The sequence below is a fragment of the Dendrobates tinctorius genome, unplaced genomic scaffold, assembly GCF_039654945.1.
Source record: "Dendrobates tinctorius isolate UK_male_01 unplaced genomic scaffold, ASM3965494v1 ptg000031l, whole genome shotgun sequence".
NCBI lineage: Eukaryota > Metazoa > Chordata > Amphibia > Anura > Dendrobatidae > Dendrobates > Dendrobates tinctorius.
Genome location: NW_027361699.1, coordinates 16,415,052 through 16,428,151, shown reverse-complemented (window position 1 = coordinate 16,428,151; position 13,100 = coordinate 16,415,052). Strand labels below are relative to the sequence as shown.

Sequence of the window (13,100 nt, the reverse complement as noted above, 5' to 3'; positions counted from 1 at the left end):
GTTTTAAAGGTACATTACAATTCTGTAGCATAGGAAACCATAAATGTTCCTGTAAATGATTAGTAGCTGCTGAGTAAAAGTACGGATTGTACACGGATTGCACATGGTTGACAAGTAAGATCAAAAATTGTCTCACTTTTCTGGATGAAAATCAGACCGATTTTTTATGTTGTCGTGTGACCCTAGCCTAAGCCTAACGTTCATCCCAATGATTATCGAACATTGTTTATCACTGTACATCTAAAATATATGGTCTTGTCTTAAAGATATTTGTACAATATAATCGGACATGTGTATGCTGCGGTCGTGTAAATGAAGTTTCGTACGAACGATGAACAATCATTCTTTGTTCGATTGTCACCTCATGTTTATAGGGTCTTAAGATGCTAGTTTTACACTTCATATTTTTCATCCATAGTTCAGATTTTGCTTCAGGAACAAGGTACTTCAGGCTACGCCTCAGTTAATAACCGGTTGCCTATAGCGTTCTCATGTATTTTTATTCACAAATATCTCTGAGCAGTGCCATAGGGCTTTCAAACATTCTGGAAATAAGTGGTGCAGAACACAGGCTGCTTTAATCTGATCTTCTGCCTTGTATCTACCCATTAATGAAGATTAGTGAGATGATCAATCTGTCCGAGGGGCCAAATCATAAGCAATTTAACTGAGAGTCTGAGTACAGCATTAGGGCTCATGCACATGGCAGAGTCTGGATGGCAGTTTATGGATTCGCATGGTGCACGGCCATACGGCCTACGTTGGATGATAATTCCTTTTCCGGTGGGATTTTTAATATATTGGAAGCTTGGAGAATTACAGCCGAGACCTTCTGGACCTCTGTGGCAGCCATTTTACAGCTCATTACCAAACGGATCCATAATACGCCTACGTGCCTGGGCCTGTAGACTGGCACTAAAGCTAGGTAAATTACAGCTAACAACAAAATGGAGAATTAGACTTGCAAAGGGAAAAAAGTGGAGAAACAGACAAAGTTAATTGTCGTAAGTCTAGTAGTAACTATATACGTCCACCATTTGAAAAGTAAAGATGAAACGCTCAACTTTTAGGGATGTGTAACCACCGGGCACAACTCTTTAAAGAGTATAGTGTGATTGATAGTCAAATGATAAAGGCATGCTTTAGCCGAAAAGAGTTGTATTTTTTAAGTTTTTGGATAATATGCTTTCAAGGGATGCAAGTTAGTGGTTTATTTTACATCGCATGAGTTTGTTATGCATATGACGTGTCTGGATCGGAGAGTCATATACTTCCAGCAAATTTTTTTATCCCATCACTATAAATTACAGCTAAATATGCACAAAACAATTTTTGTCCTAGTCAATAATACCAATATTTGTTTGCAAAGTATCCGATATATATCATCACTGCAAAAATGGACTTAATAATTGGAAAAGGTCTAAGCAATTATAGAGTTACAGTTGTGGCCAAAAGTATTGACACCCCTGCAATTTTGTCAGCTAATACTCAGTTTCTTCCTGAAAATGATTGCAAACACAAATTCTTTGTTATTATTATCTTCATTTAATTTGTCTTAAATGAAAAAAACACAAAAAGAATTGTCCTAAAGCCAAATTGGATATAATTCCACACCAAACATAAAAAAGAGGGTGGACAAAAGTATTGGCACTGTTCGAAAAATCATGTGATGCTTCTCTAATTTGTGTAATTAACAGCACCTGTAACTTACCTGTGGCACCTAACAGGTGTTGGCAATAACTAAATCACACTTGCAGCCAGTTGACATGGATTAAAGTTGACTCAACCTCTGTCCTGTGTCCTTGTGTACCACATTGAGCATGGAGAAAAGAAAGAAGACCAAAGAACTGTCTGAGGACTTGAGAAACCAAATTGTGAGGAAGCATGAGCAATCTCAAGGCTACAAGTCCATCTCCAAAAACCTGAATGTTCCTGTGTCTACCGTGCACAGTGTCATCAAGAAGTCTAAAGCCCATGGCACTGTGGCTAACCTCCCTAGATGTGGACAGAAAAGAAAAATTGACAAGAGATTTCAACGCAAGATTGTGCGGATGTTGGATAAAGAACCTCGACTAACATCCAAACAAGTTCAAGCTGCCCTGCAGTCTGAGGGTACAACAGTGTCAACCCCTACTGTCCGTCGGCGTCTGAATGAAAAGGGACTGGTAGGAGACCCAGGAAGACCCCACTTCTTACCCCAAGACATAAAAAAGCTAGGCTGGAGTTTGCCAAAACTTACCTGAAAACGCCTAAAACGTTTTGGAAGAATGTTCTCTGGTCAGATGAGCTTTTTGGGCAAAGGCATCAACAGAGTTTACAGGAGAAAAAAAGAGGCATTCAAAGAAAAAAACACGGTCCCTACAGTCAAACATGGCAGAGATTCCCTGATGTTTTGGGGTTGCTTTGCTGCCTCTGGCACTGGACTGCTTGACCGTGTGCATGGCATTATGAAGTCTGAAGACTACCAACAAATTTTGCAGCATAATGTAGGGCCCAGTGTGAGAAAGCTGGGTCTCCCTCAGAGGTCATGGGTCTTCCAGCAGGACAATGACCCAAAACACACTTCAAAAAGCACTAGAAAATGGTTTGAGAGAAAGCACTGGAGACTTGTAAGGTGGCCAGCAATGAGTCCAGACCTGAATCCCATAGAACACCTGTGGAGAGATCTAAAAATGGCAGTTTGGAGAAGGCACCCTTCAAATATCAGGGACCTGGAGCAGTTTGCCAAAGAAGAATGGTCTAAAATTCCACCAGAGCATTGTAAGAAACTCATTGATGGTTACCGGAAGCGGTTGGTCGCAGTTATTTTGGCTAAAGGTTGTGCAACCAAGTATTAGGCTGAGGGTGCCAATACTTTTGTCTGGTCCATTTTTGGAGTTTTGTGTGAAATGATCAATGTTTTGCTTTTTGCTTCATTCTCTTTTGTGTTTTTTCATTTAAGACAAATTAAATGAAGATAATAATACCAAAGAATTTGTATTTGCAATCATTTTCAGGAAGAAACTGAGCATTATCTGAGAGAATTGCAGGGGTGTCAATACTTTTGGCCACAACTGTACATCAATTATTCATCTGAAAATCTAACAAATAATTTGTTCTATGGTTCATTTACCATATTTCAATTAGCTTGCTTTTTAAGGTCAGAAAAGAGTCTTAGTATATGACTATCCCAATGATCCTGGTGCTCTGCATCTCTCTCTATATACATCATGTAAAGTGGAAAGAGTGATGTAATTCAGCCTCAATAAAATGAAACCTAATGCATCTATATTTACTGTAAAGAATTACAGCTCTCTAGCAATGGTGAGATATCATCGCTTCTTGGAGGCCGAGCAGCTGTTACACTGTCTAGGACTTTTATTGGATCCAGTCCTATGTTTTATGAACCCCCTTGTGATGATGCAATCTGTCTCGTATAAAGGATGATATATCATGAGCTACATAAAATACTCCTACAAAGGTTCAGGAGGGAGGGAAGGAGGGAGGGTGGGGGGAAAGTATTTTTGCGAAGGAGATTAGACAATTAACCCGCAGCAGAAGAAAAATGGTGAAACAAGTCCTTAAAAAGGACGTGCTTTCAGGATCTTGGAAGTCTGCCATGGTTTGTTGCAGCGCTTCAATACTGCTCTCCTTGCTCCTCTCACACAAAAACAGTGAATTTAGTTGCGACAACATTTCTCAGGCATTCAGGAAATGCAGATGCATCTAACATATGTTTTAGATTGAATGGTAGTACAGTCTAAAACAGTACAGTAAAACATAGTAAAGCTATATGTGTCATTAATCTTAAAAGGTACCGATGCTTTCAGAATAAGCTGTGCTAAATGTGTGTGCATCTTTGAAGTTTCCTCTCCGATCTCTTAATTTGCAACTGACTCTGAGCTGGTAGGAGGAGACAGCAGCGATGATATCTCATATACGCTCTTATTTCCTTAGCACACAGAGTGAAGAAACAGCATAATGGAAGAAATTATACATGAGTACTTAGCATTGTAAATGTGAGTCCAGTTCTGAGGTGAGGTAATAGACTTGATGGAAAGCTCAGCATGATCTTTCTGTGTCTCTCTCTGCTTGTCTTCCCACTCTGCTCCTCACTCTTCCTCTCCTCTGCTCTCAATAGAGTATAATATGAGGTGAGTATAATAGGAGGAGTAACCTGACCATTCACTGTGCTAGCAATCCATCTTTTCATCAGCAAGATGGAATTGTGCTGTTTTTCCAGTTTGAATGACAAGTTCAGGATGCAGGGGATGGAAGAAGCGGCTCAAAGTGGAAAAAGAATCAGAATCTTCTGGTAAGATATATCACACTGTTTCTTATAGTTACATTTATTATTAATTTATGAAAAGCTTGATGAAAGCACAGTTAACTCCTAAAACTTAACGTTGGGTTTAGCATCTAGCATTTTTTATATCAGTTTTGATGGTAAATGCATTGACTTTATGTCAAATTTATCAAAGTGTCGCATGATCTTTGCTTTGATAAAGTTGGCCCAAAAAAAGAACAAACTTTGCATAAATCAATAGTACAAGTGACTACAAGAAACTTTATTATAGATATTATCAGAGAAATCAGCTTCTTTCTCCACTAAGGAGTCACTTATTTCTAGAGATGAGCGGACATCGTCGGCTCCCTCCTTATTTGGCAAGCTATAGCGCTTATCGAAGAAGCTGCATCGGGAACCCGGCTACCTGGAGCGCTACCGATGATCAGCTGCTTGGCACCGCAGCTGCATGTGTCGCAGCTGTGTAACAGTCACAACACATGCATGGAGAGCCAGGTTCCCAATGCAGCTTCTTCGGTAAGCACTGTAGCTTGCCGAATACGGAGGGAGCCAACAATGTTCGCTCATCTCTACTTATTTCCCTTCTTAACTCACCAGAATTTCATATTCAAGCTCTTTGGGAACTGGAGAAGAATAAGAAGAATTAAAGTCTGTCAACATAAAAGTGACATTAATATTTCGTAGATCCTCCTTTTGCAAAAATAACAGCCTCTTGTCGCTTCCTGTAGCTATTAATGAGTTCCTGGATGAAGGTATTTGTGACCATTCCTGTTTACAAAACAATTCCAGTTCAGTTAAGTTTGATGGTCGCCGAGCATGGACAGCCCGCTTCAAATCATCCCACAGATGTTCAATGATATTCAGGTCTGGGGACTGGGATGGCCATTCCAGAACATTGTAATTGTTCCTCTGCATGAATGTCTGAGTAGATTTGGAGCGGTGTTTTGGATCATTGTCTTGCTGAAATATCCATCCCCTGCGTAACTTCAACTTCGTCACTGCTGCTGAAACTGAGTTGAATCCATGCGACCCTCAACGATAACAAGATTCCACGGTGCCGGCATTGGCCACACAGCCCCAAAGCATGATGGAACCTCCACCAGATTTTACTTTGGGTAGCAAGTGTTTTTCTTGGAATGCTGTGTTCTTTAGCCTCCATGCATAACGCCTTTTTGTATGACCAAACAACTCAATCTTTGTTTCATCAGTCCACAGGACCTTCTTCCAAAATGTAACTGGCTTGTCCAAATGTGCTTTTGCATACCTCAGGCGACTCTGTTTGTGGTGTGCTTGCAGAAACGGCTTCTTTCGCATCACTCTCCCATACAGCTTCTCCTTGTGCAAAGTGCGCTGTATTGTTGACCGATGCACAGTGACACCATCTGCAGCAAGATGATGCTGCAGGTCTTTGGAGGTGGTCTGTGGATTGTCCTTGACTGTTCTCACCATTCTTCTTCTCTGCCTTTCTGATATTTTTCTTGGCCTGCCACTTCTGGGCTTAACAAGAACTGTACCTGTGTTCTTCCATTTCCTTACTATGTTCCTCACAGTTGAAACTGACAGGTTAAATCTCTGAGACAACTTTTTGTATCCTTCCCCTGAAAAGCTATGTTGAATAATCCTTGTTATCAGATCATTTGAGAGTTGTTTTGAGGAGCCCATGATGCCACTCTTCATAGGAGAATCAAATAGGAGAACTACTTGCAAGTGGCCACCTTAAATACCTTTTCTCATGATTTGATACACCTGGCTATGAAGTTCAAAGCTCAATGAGGTTACAAAACCAATTTAGTGCTTCAGGAAGTCAGTAAAAAGTAGTTAGGAGTGTTCATATCAAGAAAATGATAAGGGTGCCCATACTTTTGCACCGGTCAATTTTTGTTTAAATGCAGATTGCACATTTTCTGTTAGTACAATAAACCTCATTTGAATCCAGAAATATAACTGAGTCCATCAGTTATTAGATATATGAAACTGAAATAGCTGTTGCAAAAACCAAAATTGGTATAAAGAAAAAAGGTTAACATTAATAGGGGTGCCCAAACTTTAACATATGACTGTATGAAATAACTGGAAGTGACGCAACAGGCAGTTACACTGCTGAACTTAAAACCACCCCGGATGATGCTGAAATGGATCTACTCATATTGAATAATGAATATAGTATTTTCTCCCGAGAGCCCCTACGTTACCAACGCTTTATTCTTTACCCAAGATGCACAAGGGACTGGACCCTCTCAAAAGTCACCCTTTTGTCGCAGGCATTGGGTCGTTTAGTGAGATTAGTAGGATGCATATCGTTACCATCCTAAGGCCTTTCGTGACATCATTACCATGTTATCTTAGATATACGTCAATTTTATTGAAGAAACTGGAGGGGGTGACTGCCGGGGATAACATCTTACTGGCTTCCATTGATGCTGAGGCCCTATACAGCAGCATACCCCATGATCCTGGTATAAGGGCGGCTCAGCATTTTCTCTGGACAAGTGTGCTTGAATGCTGAAGTCACAATGCATTTACGACACCAACAAGATCACATTTTTTGGATCTGAATATAAGCAAGGATGGTAAGGGTTATCTTAGAAGAAACACCTACCGGAAGCCTACGTTCACTAATAGTCTTTTAAAACGGGACATTCATCATCCCTTACCATTAAAGCGGGAGATAAAGAAAGGACAGTTTCTTCGGATTAGAAGACACTGTTCACGTATGGAAGACTTCAGGACGCAGGCCCGTGATTTGAAGATAAAGTTCTCAGAGAAGGGATATTCTCCCCAAGTCCTGGATACAGCATACTCATATGCACAGGAACAGGAGAGAGGTTATTTCAGGATACAAGAAAGAAAAAAGATGGAGACAGCACAAGAGTCATCGGCACATATGACAAAAAGGCTGATAGGATCTAGGCCACCCTCAAAAGACACTGGGGAATCCTTTAGGCTATCAGCAAAGGGTAATAGCCATATCTCCCAGTGTTACCTACAGAAGAGGCAAGTCTATTAAAGACAGATTGGCAAGAGCCTGTATGAGAAAGCCATTTTATAACTGGGCCTTTTACAATTGCACAACTTCTGGGGTTGTATACAAAGCAACGTGTACCTGCTCACTAAATTATGCAGGAAAAACAACCAGGAAGCTTAGACGTAGGGTAGGGGAGCACTTGGGGGATATTCGTCATCGACATGATACTCCTATAGCATGGCATACAAACCTGGTTCAAGGAGAAGAATTAATGATATCTCCTTCTGTGTATAAAGGGGATAAAAGTGAGGACGAGGAAGGGTGATTGAAATCAATTAGTAACAAAAATGTAACTGTGGATGCAATGGAACGCACAATCCAAACAACATTTGTAGAAAAACATCAATATTGTGCGATTTGAGAAAGCTGTCGTAGCGCGCATCTGGTGACCTTCAGTTAGTTCTAGTCCTAGTTACGCCAGCTATGACAAATGCATCTGAAATAGAACAAATTACTTAAATTGCACAATCAATTCATGTCACACGTCTAGCATAAGTGACATATGCTTCTCTGGAAATAAACAAGCTCTGCTCATTTAGGAGCGCCTATTGTGCAGACGTAAGCATGCACACCGCTTCAATCAAGAATGCGTAAAATGTCATAGTACTCCTACAGCCAAAATATATCAGGTGTCTCAGATTGACTGCTGTTCGGAGCAGACTACAGACTGTTTTCAGGGAGTGTGCAATAGCTTCACAAACCACAAGCCGCCACAGTCAGATTTAGGGTGCGATGGCGGGGAAAGTCATACTTCCTGCATGTCTACCGTATTTCCGATTTCGATGATCACAGTGATCCAAGCAATGGAACCTTACAGTACTTCGTAATCTATGCCATGGGATAGTAGTGGTCAGTGTTATACACCAGCAGTTCTGGATGCAAAGTCATAGCCAAACGGGCAAAAAGGGAATTGTTTTTGTGGCCTATGATGGAAATGGCCTATCTAAATATTTTCAACACCATTCTGTAACCCAAATAGAGATGCATTTGAGGGCAGCTTCAGGAGTCTGGTCAATGAGACAAATTAATACAAAAAGGCTGTGGTATCCTGCTAGCTATCATGGTGTTTTTGCTCTCTGAGTCAATTGGCATAGAAGCTTTGTTTAAGTCAGCAGTCCCCAACTTTTCTTATATTGAGAGCCACATTCAACACTACAAGATGGTTGTGAGTCACCTACACCACCGCCCCAACCCCACAATAATAACAAATCAGAATCCATCATTAATGGTGTGATGATATCCAAAGTTTCCCCACAGAAAGCACACTGAGACCTTTTGCCTCCCTGCTCATAAGCAGTATACTTACATCCAAGGGATTCCATTTAATCCCGGTTTGGGATTCCCAGCACTCTCACTACACTATTGCGCATCCAGCTTCAAGCACTCCTCTGACTAACAGTCTAGTGTTGAATCCAGCTTACAATATTGATTTTTCCTTCCAGTACCCACTGCCAGTATATGCACATCCAGATCTACTCCTCTGTGCATAGCTACTGACAAAAAGTCACCATCCTAAGTCCGCCTCTTCATTGATGGTTGCCAGACCTGTTGCTCATGCACCAAGTAGGCAAAGAGTCGCAAGCCACACATTTTGAAACCGCGTACCCAATTTGGTTCAGTGCTGAAATAAAAAACGCTGGAGGGGTACTTTTATGATTTTATTTTTACTTTTTATTTAACATGAAGAAGCAAGCAACTTGGAAAAGCAATATGGCCCCCTCATTTATCAACTACCCATGTGTTTACGTGGGGCTCCAGCCTTGACTGTTGCTCCATTCAAGCTGATGCTCAATGCGAGAGAGGGCAGTGAGCAAAAAACACGGGGTTCCGGGACGGTCCTAATAAATCAATGAGATTCTCAATGATCAAGCAAAAAACACCTATCCGGTAAATAGGCAATTAATGTCCATATTTGGAAAACTAGAGAAATTTAAAGAGAAATTATTTTTTTTTTATCTGCTGCAGCTCTCAATAATAAGCTCCTGCTACTTGGCAACTGATATATACAGCAATGATTCCGCAATTGAATCAGTTCCTTTTTAAAAGGATCCATGGGTCGCATGAATCAGAGCTTGGCTGCGTTCTTGTAGCTATGAATATTTTACTATGAAATGCTGTGGTGTTTCAGAGAAAACATACTATGAAAAGCCAGCCAGGAACTATGTGCCCTGGGTGACTAGTCTGACGCAGGTTACCAGCAGGTTCTCCCCGTTCTGCTCCTCTAGACTGACAGGTTTCTACCTATGTGTATGCATAGGGAGAGATGTATCTGTCAAAGGGATTTCCACTTTGCCATTAAAGGTGTATTCCAATAGGTAGACATCATCACCTGTTCACGGGATAAGTGGTAGCTTCTAGATCAGTAGGGTCCTTCAACTATCATCCGAACTGGATACTTTTCTCTTGTTAGAATGTTGGTCTGCTTGCATGACTGCTGCTGCATTCATTCTCTTGGAGGCTGCCAAAAAAAGCTGGCTTTGGCATATGGAAGAAAAGGAGTAGTGATTGGACATGAACACTGCAGCCCCATTATACAATGATAAAATTGCCCCATTTTGGTGATCAGTGGGGGTCTCAATGGCCAAAGCCCAACTGACCTAGAATTTTTACCCCTTGAAGTGATCTGTGGCTGTCCTAAAGCTCAGATTTACAACGATTTTCTGACTATTGTCAAGGAGATGCCAGGGGTTAGAAAAATGGGCCTAAAATGCATTTATATTCCCGTTAGGCTGTTAACCCTTGGTTTTCAGTATCCCTGTGAATTTTTCATTAACAATGTGGATTTATCTTTTGCAATAGCTAGACGATTGTAAAGCCTTGATGAGCTGATCAATCGGTCATAACGCAATTCATCCACAGCTCTTCTTGAAAGGGTATTCAGAGTGGCTATTATTATTAACAAATGTAACTGATGTCCTTGACAATCTGAGGGACAAACTTACATATGTTGTCAGAAAGGGGTCCCTTCATTGTCAGATAATAATCCTGAATAGGGACATTCCCATGTAGCTTGTCAATTATTTTGGAGGTGACACTTTTTCTCCAATTTTCTTTAAACTCCTTTGTAAGTGAAGCATTCACATGTTCTTCAAATAAATGTTATGTACCAAGTCACCAAACCCATTCCAACCGCACACTAGTTATAAAACTATTTCATAATTAAAGTGGGTCAATGTCATGCCAACATGTATTCGCTCAAAGGAAGATATGTCATCCTTATTTCCTGCGGTTTCATCTTATTGAGCCATTCCCAATTACCCGAGAGGAGGTAAGGGATGTCTTGTTCTGGATTAAAAAAGAAATACTGGAGTTTCCCATTGCAATAATTCGTAAGCCAGTACTAAAAAAAATCAACTGCAAAGCTTTCTAGGCAGCACCCTAATATGTCTGGGCAACTGCCTGGCAACCATGACCTATTAATATGGGAATACAGGTGAAAGAAATATTATACTAGTCCTACCTGTATGCCTCATATTAGCTGTTTTGTTGTTGAGAAAACTTATTTTTTTGCTTTATGCTAATGATTTCTTCCAGGTTCCGGGGCGTACGGTGCCTGGAAGAAATCCTTGCCTCCTGTCTTCATTATAATATCACCCCCCTCCAATGAACATTAGTTGTAACTCTGGAATCCCGCGCCTGAACCTTGCACTTCCTCATCAATACGTACCTTTTACTCCCTTCTATGGGCAGTGTATTCAGGGATCTTCTGCACAGGCCAGTCACTGTGACCTCTGGCGTGTGCGACGATAATGTGCTATCCTCGCTTGCTCCCTGCATAGTCATCGTTAGGAACCATGTGTACAAGGTGATGACTATGCAGGGAGGAAGTGGGGAGAGCACCTTATCATCGCTCACACCATAGGCCACTGGAGCACCTGCACAGAAGATCACTGAATACAGTTCCCACTGAAGGGAGGAAAAGGTACGGATTGTGGAGGAAGTGCAGGGTGCAGGTGCGGGATTCCGGGGCCATAACTGACGTGCATGGGAGGGGGGTAGTATTACAATGAAGACAGGAGGCAGGGATTTCTTCCAGGTACTGCACACCCTGGAGCCAGGAAGAAATTATTAGCATAAGGAAATAATATAAGATTTATCAACAACAAGACCATTAATATGAGGCATACAGGTAGGACTAGTGTAACATTTCTATCACCTGTATGCCCATATTAATAGGTCATATACGTCCCGGGGGTAACAGATTCCCTTTAATTCATCTTAATAGTACAAAAATAACAAACAATATATAAATAATAATAAATATATTTTAGTGCAAACACCATCAGTATAGACATAAAATATAGAATACCACAGTTACGGCTGACCATAGTAAATCATTGTTTCCCATATAACCCTTAATTAAACACGGAGTATACTTCTAGTAATTAGTCTGCACGTCATTACAAGAGGTGATAATTCTGAAAAATGAGAGGGATTACATTGTTTACCTTTTGCCTTCTTTTCGGAGTCTATTAGACCTTGGCAGTTGTCAGAAACACCCCAATAGTCAATCTCATAATCTTTATCACCTTCATATGTTAGCGTGTGCGCAAAAGAATCTCTTAATGTGTGTGGACTACTCTCAAGCAACTGCTGTGGCAGCTGCCATGGACTGCACAAAGGAGCAGGCTTTCACATAAACTCTGTGTGATGTTGTTTAGTCTACGGCAGCGATCTGCAGCCTACGGCGTTCCAGCTGTTACCCTGCAAATCCCGAGGCAAGCTGGTAGTTGTAGTTCCACAACAGCTGGCAATTCACAGACTGCATGCTGGGAATTACACTCCATTAGTAGAGTCCTATGTGCAGGAACAGTACCGACAAGCGATGTATGTTTGTTGAGCCCTGGTACACCGAACCGACCTCGAGTTCTCTACGGTAAAGCTTGGCTTTGTAGTGGCAAGGGACAAGTGAAATACAATTGCTTAGTATGGGGCGCACATTTCAGCAGTTAGCCCAGCAGAAATGTTGAAGCAGTCACGTAATTAGTAGTTTTCACAGGGTGGCCCGAAGCCAGTGAGAATCCCACAGCGGTTTTTTTTTGCATTCTGTCATTAAAAAAAAAAAAGCCTGTTCGAAGGCCCCCAAGGTCTGCCAACCAAAAACAAAACTGCTCATTATGGTCAAGACCTGAAGCAGAACAAAGCGTTCGACTTACTTTCAGCATCAGCATGGAATAGGAAGCACAGAAGTACCAGCACTGGCCTGGCAAAGTTCATCATCTGACAGCTTGGCACCTGCATGCTTAGGAAGGCTCGATTTCACCAGCTTTCAAAGCCAACGGGTGTCTACCCGCGTTAAGTGTTTCAGAGCAGTGTTTTCACAGCCTAAAAAGACAGGAAAAAAAAAGACACATAAAGCACAGATAAGACTAGGATTCTTTTAGCAAGCGATGCCCATCATGCAACACACTGTGAAATTATTCCCATTTTTACATTATACTAACTGAAGCACATTACACACTTTGTGTTTTCGCCAGCGCACTCGATGCCAAGAAGCAGCTTGGCAGAGCCGGTGATGTATTTCCCCGTATTAAAGCAAAGTAAACCTAATCCCAGGTGGTTTCTTCCCCTGGTCAGATCACCACCCGAATAATTTATCTTCATAATTAGCTGTCATTTTAGTAATGGTAGCGCCAGGTTAATATATTACACATGTTCTAACGCATGAAAATGTAATACATATTTAGAAAGCAGTTATCAGTAAAAGATTTCCGGTTTGGATTTACAAGGCACGGGCAAACACAAGGGGTCTGTGCACACGTTGCAGATTCTACTGGGATCCGCAGCAGA

General features: G+C 41.3%; 1 protein-coding gene across 40 annotated transcripts in view; it reads right to left on the bottom strand.

The window, feature by feature from the left end:
- The window catches only part of PTPRD (protein tyrosine phosphatase receptor type D), a 2,878,718-nt gene that overhangs the window by 363,974 nt on the left and 2,501,644 nt on the right, over positions 1-13,100 (bottom strand). For all 40 annotated transcript variants that reach the window (XM_073572185.1, XM_073572197.1, XM_073572187.1 and 37 more), the window contains one exon: positions 12,467-12,635. In XM_073572185.1, the coding sequence (XP_073428286.1) occupies positions 12,467-12,551 (85 nt within the window). In that variant the 5' untranslated portion in view covers positions 12,552-12,635. The remainder of the gene's footprint in view (positions 1-12,466; positions 12,636-13,100) is intronic.